The 15,677-nt window shown below is 41.9% G+C and overlaps 1 protein-coding gene across 1 annotated transcript in view; it reads left to right on the top strand.

The window, feature by feature from the left end:
* slc1a7b (solute carrier family 1 member 7b) overlaps nucleotides 1-12,502 on the top strand; it is a 49,199-nt gene extending 36,697 nt beyond the window's left edge. The window contains exons 7-11 of the mRNA XM_030726946.1: nucleotides 3,775-4,008; nucleotides 4,815-5,009; nucleotides 10,887-11,021; nucleotides 11,128-11,227; nucleotides 11,563-12,502. Of these exons, the coding sequence (XP_030582806.1) occupies nucleotides 3,775-4,008; nucleotides 4,815-5,009; nucleotides 10,887-11,021; nucleotides 11,128-11,227; nucleotides 11,563-11,823 (925 nt within the window). The 3' untranslated portion in view covers nucleotides 11,824-12,502. The remainder of the gene's footprint in view (nucleotides 1-3,774; nucleotides 4,009-4,814; nucleotides 5,010-10,886; nucleotides 11,022-11,127; nucleotides 11,228-11,562) is intronic.
* Nucleotides 12,503-15,677: the final 3,175 nt, after the last annotated feature.

The raw sequence follows: 15,677 nt of genomic DNA, 5'->3' as shown, positions 1-15,677 counted from the left end.
GCAGCCGAACATGAAGAATAATCTTTGAGATGGTTATGAATAATTTTTTCTCTAATGTCTAAAATTTTATTTGTAAAGAAATCCATGAAGTCACTACTAGTTAAAGTGAAATGAATACTCGGCTCTACAGAGCTCTGACTCTTTGTCAGCCTGGCTACAGTGCTGAAAACAAACCTGGGGTTGTTCTTATTTTCTTCAATTAATGATGAATAGTAAGATGTCCTAGCTTTACAGAGGGCTTTTTTATAGAGCAACAAACTCTTTTTCCAGGCTAAATGAGCATCTTCTAATTTAGTGAGACGCCATTCCCTCTCCAGCTTTCGGGTTATCTGCTTTAAGCTGTGCGTTTGTGAATTATACCACGGAGTCAGGCACTTCTGATTTGAAGCTTTCCTTTTCAGAGGAGCCACAGTATCCAAAGTCGTACGCAGCAAGGATGTAAAACTATTGACGAGATAATCGACCTCACTGGGAGCAGAGTTTAGGTAGCTGCTCTGCACTGTGTTGGCACTGAAGAGCATAATAATGAAGGAATTAGATCCTTAAACTTAGTTACAGCACTTTCAGAAAGACTTCTACTGTAATAAAACTTATTCCCCACTGCTGTGTAATCCATTAAAGTAAATGTAAATGTTACTAAGAAATGATCAGACAGGAGGGGGCTTTCAGGGAATACTGTTAAGTCTTCAGTTTCTATGCCATATGTTGGGACAAGATCCAGAGTATGATTAAAGTGGTGGGTGGGCTCCTTTACATTTTGAGAGAAGTCAATTGAATCTAACAATAGATTAAATGCAGTGTTGAGGCTGTCATTCTCAGCATCTACATGGATGTTAAAATCACCCACTATAATTATTTTATCTGAACTGAGCACTAAATCAGATAAAAAGTCTGAGAAATCAGACAGAAACTCTGAGTAAGGACCAGGTGGACGATAGATAATAACAAATAAAACAGGTTTTTGATTTTCCCAATTAGGATGGACAAGACTAAGAGTCAGGCTTTCAAAAGAATTAAAACTTTGTCTGGGTCTTTAATTAATAAGCTGGAATTGAAGATTGCTGCTACTCCTCCTCCTCGACCTGTGCTTCAAGCATTCTGACAGTTACTGTGACTCGGGGGTGTTGATTCATTTAAACTAACATATTCATCCTGCTGTAACCAGGTTTCTGTAAGGCAGAATAAATCAATACGTTGATCAATTATTAAATCATTTACTAATAGGGACTTGGAAGAGAGAGACCTAATGTTTAACAATCCACATTTAATTGTTTTATTCTTTGGTGCAGTTGATGAAGCTGTATTATTTATTGTTTTTGAATTTTTATGCTTAAATAGCTTTTTGCTGATTTTAGCTTTGGTTTTTGGTGGTCTGGGAGCAGGCACCGACTCTATGGGGATGGGGTTTTGGGGGGATGGCAGGAGGAGAGTAGCTGCAGAGAGGCGTGTAAGACTGCAACTCTGCTTCCTGGTCTCAACCCTGGGTAGTCAGTTTTTAGGAGGGTTAATAAATTTGGCCAGATTTCTAGAAATGAGAGCTGCTCCATCCAAAGTGGGATGGATGCCGTCTCTCCTAACAAGACCAGGTTTTCCCCAGAAACTTTGCCAATTATCTATGAAGCCCACGTCATTTTTTGGACACCACTCAGACAGCCAGCGATTCAAGGAGAACATGAGGCTAAACATGTCGCTCCTGGTCTGATTGGGGAGGGGCCCAGAGAAAACTACAGAGTCCGACATCGTTTTTGCAAAGTTACACACCGAGTCAATATTAATTTTAGTGACCTCCGATTGGCGTAACCGGGTGTCATTACTGCCGACGTGAATAACGATCTTACCAAATCTACGATTAGCCTTAGCCAGCAGTTTCAAATTTCCATGAATGTCGCCTGCTCTGGCCCCTGGAAGACATTTGACTATGGTCGCCGGTGTCTCAAGCTTCACGTTTCTCAAACAGAGTCGCCAATAACCAGAGCTTGTTCCTCGCGGGTGTGTCGCCGAGTGGAGAAAAACGGTTAGAGACGTGAACAGGTTGGTGGTGTACCCGGGGCTTCTGCTTAGGACTACGCTTCCTCCTCACAGTCACCCAGCCGGCCTGTTTTCCCTGCTGCTCGGGATCTGCTGGGGGGGAGCTAACGGCGGCTAAGCTACCATGGTCCGCACCCGCTACAGGGGCCTGGCTAGATGTAGGATTTTCCAGGGTGCGGAGCCGAGTCTCCAATTCAGAAAGCCTGGCCTCCAGAGCTACAAACAGACTACATTTATTACAAGTACCGTTACTGCTAAAGGAGGCCGAGGAGTAACTAAACATGTGACACCCAGAGCAGGAAAGTGCAGGAGAGACAGGAGAAGAAGCCATGCTGGTAGTGAGTCGGCTAAGGGCTAAGCTACTAGCTGAGCTAAGCTAGCGAATTTCTAAAAACAAATAAAGTCAATAATATGAATACAGGTGATTCAGCAAAGAGTGTGCTCTAGATAAAGGAGGTGAAGATTACACGAAAATATGTTGTTATCCAGATAGATCGAGTTATACAGATTTAACAGCTAACAGACAGCAAAACACGACTGTGCTCCAGTTTAACTGGGTCAGACTTTTCATTTCTTAGCTGCATGTCTTTCAGGTAACATTTAGAAAAGCCTATTGTGGATCAGCACTTTCTGTTGCAGTTCAATAATGTGGTAATAAGATGGAGAGAAGGTAATAATATCCACTTAATTACCAAAGTAAGAGCTACATTCTAGCCAATTAATTTATATTCAGAGGAACTGTTTTATTAGTAAAAAGCTACTAAGCTTTTTACTCATGATTCTAACATTTACATTTACAAACAGGTATTATATTCTGGTCCTAGGTTTTCAATGACAGGAAATATTAGTATAAAATGTATTAGCATTTTGCAACCCTGGTTCCTGGTTATTACACAAACTACCACAGGTGTTTCCAGGTAATAAACCACTGGGAGCTGGGATATACCCCCCTTATTATTAATGTATTACTATATTACTTATTGGTTTTGTCTCATGTTTGTTTCCACATTATTTCCCTGCTTCTGGCTTGTTATTACCCAATTACACAAAGTTCAATATGCTGTTAATCAACTTATGGAGCCACTGTTGTTACATGATATCAACATTTGATATTATTTTGGTAAATAAGTGGTAATAACGGTGTTGCCATATTATTACCGTCATGTTTCAACCTTGTTACCTCACTGTTACCACATTATTGATGAGTTATTATTGAAAGTGTTACTTGAAAGATCAGAATCCAGTGTTGCCGACACATACCTTTACTCATGCAAGCTGCTCGGGTACACTAGGATTTATGGGTATTCAGATATGCTGCAATTTATTTTTTCTTCAGATCAAGTCTTAATTTGGTTTGATTTAATATTGGACAATCTCCTTACTCTTACTTTGAGAGTTCAGTTGCTAGGACCAACCAGCTCCGTCCCAGTCTCTGTCTTGGGTCTCGATGTCACCGAGCTGAGCTACAGCTGGACGAACTGCCACATGTGCTCACACGCCCTCTAATCGAATTCTAAAAACAGATTAAATACATGTTTGTTACCCAGTGTAAAACTCTACAACAGGGCCTTGACCATCCTACTCACACCCAAAAGGGGTTCTCCTCTTTCACAATCCTTCCTGTCTATGGGTTATTTTCTCCCACCATCCCAGAATAGCTTTACTTTAAACCTTGTCACCAAATCTTGGACTTATATAAAGTAATTTTACAGCCACCTTGACCTTTGACTGCCCTCATCTCCGCAGGTACTTTCCATTTGGCATCGTTTTCCTGGTGGCTGGAAAGATCCTGGAGATGAGCGATCCGTCAGCCATGGGGAAGAAGCTGGGTTTCTATGCCGTCACCGTGGTGTTTGGTTTGGTGTTGCACGGCTTGTTTATCCTGCCTGCCATGTACTTCTTCATCACCAAAAAGAGCCCCATTGTTTACATACGGGGAATCTTGCAAGCCCTGCTCATTGCACTGGCAACTTCGTCCAGGTGAAGAAGCTTCATCTTAACTCAAAAAAGGGTTTGTGAGTCCAAATAAAGCATCCCTGAGTCTAAACACATATTCTTTTCTTTGTTTTTACTGGAACATTACTGTGACAAACCTCAAAAAGATGCTGGCTGATCAGAAAACATCTGGCGTGTGGGAAGAGAGGGGAAAGTAAAGGGCCGCTCCACTTTTCTTTAATCAGGCTCCACTGATGTCTGTGTGTCAGGTCTACGTGTCTGCATGCTGATAGATACTAATCTGTAATATAGACTGACTTTATTTTGCATCTAAATGACTGCGTCAGTGTTTTTGCATGCATTTGGCCCAGCTACACTGTTTACTGTGTTAGATCTGTGACTGGCTTCATTTTCAGCCCACAAATAAATGAATGACATCAAGTGGCTGCCTGGGAGCTAGGAGAGCGCTAAAGTGAAAACACAGCAGCTGAAAATGCTGCTCAGCAGGATGTGATTTGCCATCAGCTGGTTAAAAGCCCCCAAATGTGCCGCCATGGTTTATTAATGTTGATATTTTAAACAAATCATTCCTTATTAGCAGTAGCAGACTGGCAGAGACGTGATGTGGTAAAACTCTCCTGCTTATGACTTCCTTTGAGATCAGATTTGGTGGCTGTTGCAGTGACCAGTCATCACATATGCATGTGTTAGACTCAAATCAGTAAGAAGCATCTGCTGCGTGCGGTCTTATTCTTATTCAGCACAAATGAACAGATTCCATTTGTTTGCATGTCTGGGAGGAATTAGCAGCTCTTTTTTTTATTTGCTGTCTTTTTCCTTGTTGTCCTCAGCTCAGCCACTTTGCCTATAACCTTCAAGTGCCTCTTAGAGAACAACCACATTGACCGTCGCATCATCCGCTTTGTGCTTCCTGTGGGTGCAACCATCAACATGGATGGCACCGCTCTCTATGAGGCTGTGGCGGCGATATTCATCGCACAAGTTAATAATTACGAGCTGGACTTCGGTCAGATCATCACCATCAGGTCAGTCGACCTTGTTGCTGTATATAGCACATAAGCTAATTCACATGGTAACAATGGCTTTGGGATTTTAAGGCAATGAAAAGCAGATCAGCAAGCAGCAGGTTCAGTATAGCTCCAGTTTAAAATGCCTAACGCACAAACACAGACTGAGGTGTCAACATTTCAGAGTTCACTGTTTTGGCAAAGACATATGCGTATTATTGAAAATCATACAAAAGCCATTCAAATAATACCAATATATCAAAAAGAGGACCACCTTGTCAGGTACAAGACAACAACTGTCAGCATTAACGGGATGATTAGTGTGTCTGATAACAGAGTAAGAGTGAAATAAATCAAATAAAGGCTGAGATGAAGGAGGTTCATCCAGCTGCTGCCTTCATGAAGCTGAAATTTATATCCTCTCATCACAGACACGGATGTCATGGTGATTTGGGGCTTTAATGGTTTCCTGTTCTTTTCCAGGGTGGAATCATTGTACAGCATCTTAAATGGAAAACTACACATACAGGCACAAATATACATATCTTTTAATAAGTGGTGATAAAGGTTCTACGGTGCCTTTTAACTTCTCATTAGTGATCATGATTCACTACAACTGAGAATCTATGAACACACTTTGCTTAATGACTCCTTTGTATTAATTATACTGGAAGTCCCATTCTGACCAGAGTTTCAGTAACGCAGACTTGAACAAACTGAACCACGGTGCATGTCACGGATCATCAGCGGTCATTAGAATTGAGTCTTCAGCCAACCGAGACACCAAACAGCAGTTTTCAGCTGACGAGTCCAGCGTCCAGGCCATAAGGTGCTTTTATCGAGCTGTGCACCTGAATTTGTTCTGGAGGCTCAAATTGTGGGCAGCACGGTGGCGCAGCGGTTAGCACTGTTGCCTTACAGCAATAAGGTCTGGGTTTGAATCCACCTCGGCCTGGACCTTTCCATGTGGAGTTTGCATGACATGTAGTTACTGGGGTTAGGTTGTCTGTCTCTCTGTGCCCTGAGACAGGCTGTTGACCTGAACAGGATAAGCGGGACAAAATGGATGGATGGAGGCTCAGATTGTCAGTGAGGAGCTTCACTGTAACATCCGGAGGTTTCTGAGGGAGAGCACTGGGTACAAACCACCTGAACTGTAGTGTGTGCAGTCATGCACCTGCTCACAGCACACTGAAGATGCAGGAGTGTGTTTTGCCACATCAACACAATGCATGCTCAATACCCACCCATTTCATCAGATTTGGCTCTCAGGGACTTCTTTTCTTCAAGTTGAAGAGTTTCAGTTTTGCACAGTTGCTGCTGATGTGTGTCTGCTGATGTGTGTCTGTGAGCTGGAAAAAAAAAAGTTTCAAAGCCCAAAGCAGTGAGTCAGCCTTGCAGCAGAGAGCAGCTCGATGGGAGCAGGAACGCATCAATGAGTGGTTCATCGTACTGATCATCTTAGAGTCTGAAGCTTGAGGAAAGAAGTCGTTGATGAATGTCTTCCTGTACCTGCTGGTGCAAATGGCAGATTTTCAATACTTTCAATGTAATCAGTGTACATTGATTATATGTACCAGCAAGGTGCAAAAAACCTCACAACAGTGTTAAACCCCCCAAAATAAGCTCAATAGCCACGCACATGTAGTCTGAATTGTATATCATACTTGACTTGTGTGTAAAATTGCAAACAGCATCTGTTTGGTGCTCACAGTGAGCGTTACTGCTGGTTTAGAAACTCTTAAGTTTTCACGGACTTCTACCAACAAATCTGTTGAAACAGGCTGAAAAAAAAAATTTTTTTTAAATGGAGAAACGTACACAAAAAAAAAAAATGTTTACCCCCACATTCAATCACTGCTTATAAACTCCATTTCTATAAGGGACACCACCTCTGTGGGTGCTGAACATGCAGGGGTGGCCTGCTGGAAGAGAGAATTGGAAAAATAAATCACAGCAAACACACGAGCACTGAGCACAGCATGGAATAAATAAATAAATAACCTGCCGGCATCACTCGCTAGCAATGAAAGATGAAGTGAACTCATTCCCTGATATATTTTCTCAGCTCGGTGTCTCCATTCCCTGTAGACTGTGAGAAAAAAACCCACAGACTGCTGCAGCGAATCTTCAGTCTGGTCGACATAAATGTTAATGGAGGATTTTCTCTTTCTGAGATTCTTCACAAAGACCAAACTGAAGTGGGAGCTTCTGAAAAACTTTTCTGGAATAGTTTATTAGCTTGAGTGTTTACAGGAGTTCATCATCAGTGTGATCATCACAGGAAAAAAACAGCCAATCAGAAAACAAACATGGAAGGCGGCTGTGGGTAAAACCTGCTTCTACGCTGCTTTACCTCCTCTAACCTCCTCTAACCCTCACTGTCCACCTGCTCTGAGCCCGGCTCTGCGGATTCTTTCCTCCTGTTTAAAGACTCTTTGGACTTTTCTCATAATTTGTGTTTCCTTGTCTCCTCTGTCCTCCATCCTCCTGCCTGTGACCCGGACATCAGTCTCAGTACACCAGAGGACATCTCAACTCCTAAAATGCATCCGGAGGAGAGAGGAGGCTCGGCGTAGGAGCTGTAATCGAGGATGCTCAGATGCATCCTTTGCTGAAGTGTTTTTCCCTTCAGCCTTTAAAAGAGGAGTGGCCAGTGGAGGACTTGTTACCGCACTGATTTTATGATACTTTATTTCAGTTTGGTCATTTAAGATGATCAGACCCTTCACTGTTTCTGTGTGGGTGATTGAAAAAGGTGTAACACCTTATTACACTGTGAATTTAATAAAAACATGTCACGAGCACTGCTACACCTGAACCATAACACACAGCCATAGTTGGGCCATATTTATGATGCAGGTGTGTCCAACATCATATTTAATTAACATCAATTCAAACTGAGGCTCCAAAGTAAGGATGTGTCATTGTGATAAATGCCCACTTCCTTGACTCCTCTCTCCTCATGTCTCCTCCTTGCCTCCTCTGCTCACATCTCTGGTGGGACAGACTAAGATGTGAAGAGAGGAATCAGTGATGTCCAAGGAGCCAGACTTGTAATTTTTAGGTGGTCTTGAGCAGCAGTTCTCAAGAAGAAGAAGAACCTTTATTGTCATTATACTTGCATACAACGAAATTTAGTTTGACACGCTGCAAAAGACAAAAAAAAAAGAAGCAAAAGTATTTACATAAGCATACGGATATTTACTAGGGGTGGGACTTTAATTTCGTTAACTTCGATTAATTAATTACGGGGAAAATAATGAATTAAAAATTTTAACGCATTTTAATCGCACTTTGCACCAGAATGTTTCTCAGTGCACGAGTTCCAGGCATACAGATTATATCGACGCAGGATGTCAAAAATTCAGGGGCCGCATCCTCCGAAGTACCCGGCCCACGTAGTCCTTCGTAGCCCACGTAGACAGCAAAGGCTGGAAGTGAGCGGCTAGCCTTCATATCAGCATCACCTGCCCTCACCTCTGCGTAGCTCATGTCGCCTAGCAACCGTGAGTGTGAAGCACAGCTGTGTAAAAGCAGCTGGTTAAACGGAGAACAAACGTTTTCTCCTTTTTGTGGTTTAATTTTAATTCTTTAATTCAAAATAAGCTGTTAAAACAAGCATAACACATTTCAACATCAAGGAATACGGGGGGGGGGGGGTTCGGTCCCGATGATACGTTCTGCCGCTCTGACCACCCTACATAGGTCCTTCCTCTCTGAGGCTGTGCAGCTGGAGAACCACACAGTCATGCAGTTGGTGAGGACGCTCTCGATGGTGCTGCGGATCTCCACAGGTCACAGTTTTTCTTTGGCTGAATTTTAATTTTAATACTGAATCATTCGAGGCATCAAACTCAAGGGATGATCCAGTGTTGTGTCTACATATAACAGAGCAAAGAGCCCATTTTAAATGGCAGCTTAGGCACAAAAACATCTAATTTGTTCCACTTTGTTTGGCTGAATCTACAAAGATGTTTGACAGGAATAAAAACATCATCTCTCGCCGTGCAGCGAGCAGTGGGATCATCTTATCGTCAATCTCCGGAGTCGCACCAGATATCTGATGTACCAACATGCATTTTCCCATCAGTCAAGCTCATTTCACATCGAATAAGATGTTTCCCAATTAGCTGCCTTCGAGACATTATTAACATTATTGTGTGCTCTTGGAGCCAGGCTCACCTTCAGATTTTATCCAAAAAACAAATTAAGACAAGAAGCATCTTCATTAAAGTGTTTGTGATCTGCACAACATGAACTAAACAACAAATTCTCATGAGCTAAATTTGATGGAAACGTTAACTCGGGGGTGACAACAGTCAAAAGTATTTGAGAACATCAGGACAAAGAGGAGATTTAATGTCACGGTTCGGCCGTGGGGTAGGCAAGGTTGGACCCAAACGCTGGACGTGAAACAGAGCCAGACTCACACAGCTTTATTCGCTGGAGGCTCAAGAACACAAAAACTCAAAATTAGTGATGGGTCAGTCGGGAACGATCCGGTCCTAAGAGCCAGCTCTTTGAAGTGAACGATGGGAGCCAGCTCCTGATAGTGAGCCGTTTCTTTATTCTTTTGGGGTTTTTTTTTTTTTTTTGTGGAAGCCACACGTGATTGGTTGAGATGGTTGGTGGAATCTGTGTGTCTACACGGAGCAACGGGGGGGGGCAGAGACACCACACAGTGAGTACACACAGATCAAACACAGAGGGAGCGTCTCCTGCAAAGTTTGCTCTGACACCAGAAAGAGAAAGAGGAAGTTGTGCTTTACATAGAGGCTACATGCAGGAATGGTGAGGGAAAGAAATTCATTTTACACTTTTTTTTATCTACAACCTGAGGAGCTCGTCTTTGGGAGCCAAACTTTCCACCACTACTCAAAATACAATAACAAAATTTCAACCAAGGCAAAACACCAAGCCTGGGAGAAAAGGGGAAAACAAAACACTACACACAGAAAAGGGAGCAAACGCAGATGATGACACAACAAGGAACAGAGAAAAACTGAAGGCTTAAATACAAACACTAGGTAATCAGGGCAAGTGGAAACAGCAGGGAACCACAGGTGAGACAAATGTGTATAATAACACAGAGGAAGCAAAAGTAAACACAAAGCACAGGGAACATGGAACTATCAAAATAAAACAGGAAGTGACCAAACAAGATACAAATGCAGACTTGACACCACATGAGGAATAATATACATACTGGGGAAACAGACACAAGAGACACCACAACACAAGGGAGGGACACTAAGGGAAAACACAGGGAAAACTAAACTCTAAAGCTACGGGAAAGGGAACTAAACTCCACACAGGGAAACAGTGGGAAAAGGCCAAGACACGGGACAAAACACACAGGAACACAAAGACCAGGACAAAGGGAAACCAGAATAACATACAAATAACTAATAACGCCCAAACAACAACAAGAACAATAACAAACTGAGGATCTGTAAGGAAATCTAAGAAAACAACCACAAAATACAACAAAAACAGAACTTCACTAAAAGGACTCAAAACACTGGGCCAACCAGGACGACGACATTTAAGTATAAAAGTTCACATTAGGTGATGTTATGGACCAATACCTCCATCACAGAGGGATCTTCTTCTTTCAGCTGCTCCCTTTGTGGTTCTCCACAGTGATTATCTGCCTCCATCTCACCCACCTCCACCCTCTGCGTGTCCTCCGTCACAGCCACAAAGACTGGTCGGCATGAACACAAATTGAGAATATTCACTTTTGGAGTTTGTTTGGGTCAAGAAGAAGTTTTTAAAGTAAAACTTTTCTGCTTGTTTCAGCAGCAGCAGCAGTCACATGTCTGTCTCTTCATTTGTTGCATTAAAAACAGTCTATATTTGACATCAGCTGACCTCCCATCTCTCCACCAGCATCACCGCTACTGCAGCCAGCATCGGTGCAGCAGGGATACCACAAGCCGGACTGGTCACCATGGTGATAGTGCTAACATCCGTCGGGCTGCCAACTGATGACATCACTCTCATCATTGCAGTAGACTGGGCTTTGTAAGTTGCATGTATAAGGATCCAAACTGGTAACAACTTCACTGACTGACAGTTCAATTCGCCCCAAATCATAACGTCCTGTCTCAAATGTCTTCTTCCTCTACAGAGACAGATTTCGCACTATGGTCAATGTAATGGGGGATGCTTTGGCTACAGGCATCATGGCACACATCTGCAGGAAAGACTTCATGAAAGAGGGAGATGGGGTGAGTTTTAATGATGGTTCAGTCCTAAAATGTCAACCAAATGAGCTGTGACTCAGAGACAACTGTGGCGATTGATCCCACAGGGTGATGAGTGCTACTTCCTGAAGCTGAAAACCATGTTAGTTGTTCAGAGTTAGAAGTTCAAATTTAAGTGTGTAATTCTTAAAATTTTAGGTTTGGAACCTGTCCTAGCTATAAACATGTTTACAGTCCACGTACAGCTCTTCGTCAGAGTGCCTGAGATCCTTTTTTAAACTTTAGTTTTCTTTAACAAAGAGCATCGTCTGAGCACTTCGCATTTTTTTAATTAGTCCCACATATTTTCCAATCTCCAGGTGCCCTTGATCTGTGAGACCAAAACAGCAATGAGCACCCCACCTGTGATGAACTGCCACAACAACAACGGCAACTGCCGACCCCCTCCTCCAGGGATCAAACACGAGTTCATCCCGCCCGACGTCGCCCAACTCATTCAGCTGGAGGAGGGCATTCGGCCGCTTTCAGATAGAAAGAAACCTCCGATTCCTCCAAGGCATCTGAAGAAGAGCAAAGAACACTGCACGATTGATATGAATGGCCTTGAGACCAACGTATAGCCTCCTGTTGGAGTTCGGCAGGTTGTCTGTAAGTTTTGCTGAAAGGAGCTCTGCAGCGTGGCACACCTGAGGACGATACACCTGATACACCTGAGGACGAACCTCATCTTCATCTTTCAGATTATTGGTTCCAAAAGGACATTTTAAAGCAGAGCAGGTGAATAAGACTGAACAATAGTACATTCGCAGTGGACAACAATAAGGTTTCTTTAAACTCATCCTTGGTCCTGTTAGTACTTGCATTGATTAAATTATTTTTATTTGATATATACATTTTTTATGGATAGAATTTTTTGACAATGTGTTTTTCTTATGTTTTGTACTGCTGTACTACAAGCAGCGAGCTGACTGCATTATAAGAGATGAGCCAGGATGTTTGCTTGGAGCTAAATGATCAGGAGGCAAAGTGAAATGCACAAATTCTTTAAGTTTGCCTTAACAAAGCTGGTGGTGCTAGGCTGACGGTGATCACGGGGGAGGAGGAAGTTAAATGAATTTGTTCCTACGCCTGTAGTGATGTTATAACTTTGATATGTGGGTAAAACAGAGATTTGAAATGTTTTATGTATTTAGGACAGCCTCAGGATTGATGTCATTAAGCTTCTTGGCACATGAACAGCCTCAAAACATCCACCAGTAATTTAATTGTTTGACGGTTGACGTGACATCAAACAGGATTTGGCACATTTCAATAAACATTAAGTTATTCTCCAGCTGTTGCATTTCTGCTGTATTTGTTGTTTATTGTTCCCCATTGATGCAGCGAGCCAGTAAAGGACTGCGCATCTCCGCTTTGTCCAGTACAACCAGTGAAGGAAAAATAACATGGCTTGTTCCATATGGAAATTCATCCCAAAGTTGAGCTAAATTAAGAACTTCAGCAGTCAGATTTGACCATCTAGTCCAACAATGAAATTAATCCTACTATAACATGTGTCAAACGTTCTTCTTTGTAAAGTGACTCATATATGTTGTAAAACTAAAATTGACGAGTTTCTATTTCAAAAACAGCAAAAAACACCACTTTAGGTCACAGCTAGTCCGTGATAGCAGTAGGTGACCAACTGGTTGATAGAAAAAAATGTGTATTCCTCAACCAGTTGGCAATTTTATGGGCTATTTTCTGGGTCTAATCAACCACAAAGGGTGTGGCACCAAAAGCCTCTTTGCGATTGCTTTGGTTGCTACCAGACTGCTACAGTTGGCTGTAGTTTGCATGGAAGATGCCAATTCATCTGCAAACACTTGCTAACTAACCATCGAGCAGTAGTGGAACTTGAAAAAGTGCGGCGCAGACTTTTATTTTGAAGACAAATGGTTTCCATTTCTGGTTTGTGTTGCACTCCTCACGGGGTTCACAACCACTTAGCAAGTAGTTGTTGAGAGTTTGCAAACAAGTTGGTGACTTCCATATTATACAGGTGACTGTGGTGACCTGCAGGTAACTAAAATAATTCAAAGGAGGTTTTCAGTTCGGTATCATAGACCTTTATGCTTCAGTTTCACCTAGCAACAGCGAGCAGCCTCCCACAACCACTCGCCAACTGAAGGGGGAACACGCAGATTTCCCTCTAGGTCTGCATGACGAGAGCTTTAGCAGCTGATTTCACAGCAACTGCCAGCAACCTCTAGCAATGGCTCATAACTGGTTGAGGAATATTCATTTTTCCTTATTGGCCGGTGGTTGCAGGTGGTTAACAGCCACTCTCTAGGCTTGAGTCACTGAGGCCTCAGGAAGGTAGTGGGGTGGTTGCACCCTTCTTTCAATAAGGAAACTGGGGTTTGATTTTACTCTAGTACCAACTTTAAATCCGGTTTAGGTGCCAAAACTACCTGGTTAGGGTTACACATAATAATAACATATTAGAAAGCTGAATTTTTGAGATTACAATAGTGCAAAGTTCCATCTACACAATTTACACACAACCAGAGGCTGCAGGAACAGTCTCAATTTGGAAATTTACTCTTTGAATGATGTTTTTGTCATTTCACCGACCATTTTTATCAGCTCATAACACAAAAATCATAAAGCACTTCTAAACATGTATCTGTATTGTATTTTCTCTGGAAAATGTCTGGCGTATTATTATGATACTGAGCAGATCTGCTGGATCAGAGCGGTGACACCGCCCTGTGTGGGTGAAGCTGCAGAAACAGTGAAGCGATGTCCTTCTGAACGTCAGCAAACACACTGCTTTTCTCAGCCTTTTCAAATCATTTATTGCTGCGTTCTTTGACTGTATATGTATGTGACAGCACAGCAGGTGAAAGTGAAGCTGCTTTCATAGATATAAAGTGAATGTAATATGAGATTTCATGATAAACATTTATCCCTTTAGAAAACATGAACGGACCAACATGAGCGTGGGTTGAAGCTTCGGTCATGTTGACATATTTCAGTCACAAGCAGAAAATGATGTATGTCTATCTTCACTGCAGGTAAATCAGTGGCTGCATTTTGATTTTGTCTCTTTTTATTAAACACTGAATGCTAAAAAAAAAAAAAAAAAATCATTATTATTCTTATGATTCTGGTTAATTCCAGACTGAACTTAATGAATCTTGTTCTTAAGTAAACCTGCTGAGAATGTTTCTTTACAGAGTTGCCATCATTATGATTTTAGTGTAATTACCTTTGTGTTAAAAGCATGAAGTGCAAGATGAGTATTTATGAGGGACAGATGTTAACGACTGGTGGCAGCAAACACGCTCTGAGTCGATGCTCTGAAACGTAACAGAGGAAGATCGAATCTGTCTGAGATGGTCCTCAATGAAAGGGAGTCAATGGAGATTAAAAAAAATAAATCTTTTATTTCTTCTTACAGGGAAGACTTTCTTCACTCTGCTAATGGATGAGGATTTGTCATAAAGGATTTCTGACGGGACCTCCTCCACCCTCCCTTTATTATAGCCCATTTATAAAAGATCACTACAATAGAAAACTGCAGTTAAATCAAAAGCTTATAGTTAGCTCTCCATGTTTTTGGACAACAACACAAAGTCTCCCATTTTCTTAAAATCCTTGAATTCAAGCTAAATTAAAGGTTTACTTCAATCACATCTTGAGAAAAGACATGAATGTATGTATGCATAATTTTACCTCCTTACACCATTTTAGTGGATTTTATCAATCCAACAATAAAGATGTGGCCATAAATTCTGATTCATTCTTGTAGTACTTTAGTGAAGCCTTTGAATGAAAGATGAGTTACAGCTGCACCGCAATCATAATGTTTGTTAAAATCCAGAGAGGTGCTGTGCAGAGACACAACAACTGTACCAAGAACTCACAGACCAAGCTGATCGTGGTGGATAACAGCTGATGGCTTAGCTGACACCCTTCTGCACATCCACCTGGCAGTTCATAAAAGTGGGTCTTTTTAGGATGCTTCGACCCACCCACAATATCTGCAAGCTGCTTTGCAACCCCCATCCACCCGACTACTCCTTTCAGGCTGTATCTGACCTGATCAGGGTTTGTGCTCTGTGCCAGGGGGATCCTGTTGATCTGTATGGATGGGAGGGAGGCCCCTAAAGGAACTCATGCATCTTCTTTCATTCTGTTCATAACCGAAATATAAAGAAACAGCTTAATGCTGTAAATGCACTGACACAGTTCCTAATACTCACGGGGAGGTTTTTTTTTTACCAGAATCACCATTAAAATATCTGAAAAAATCTTTAAGTTTATAATAGAAGGGCCAGAAACAATAGATAAAGTTTCATTTTAAGACATGAATGTTCATTTTTGGGCCAGAGGTCCATAGGGCTTTATATTTATATGTATATATTCATATTCTAGATGAATAAAGACGAGTCCCTCCTCTGAAACCAGAAGTCCACAGAGTGGTACT

This window comes from Archocentrus centrarchus, chromosome 4 (genome assembly GCF_007364275.1).
Source record: "Archocentrus centrarchus isolate MPI-CPG fArcCen1 chromosome 4, fArcCen1, whole genome shotgun sequence".
Classification (NCBI taxonomy): Eukaryota; Metazoa; Chordata; class Actinopteri; order Cichliformes; family Cichlidae; genus Archocentrus; species Archocentrus centrarchus.
Note: the sequence above shows the minus strand (reverse complement) of the source record. Positions and strands in the feature narration are given on the sequence as shown.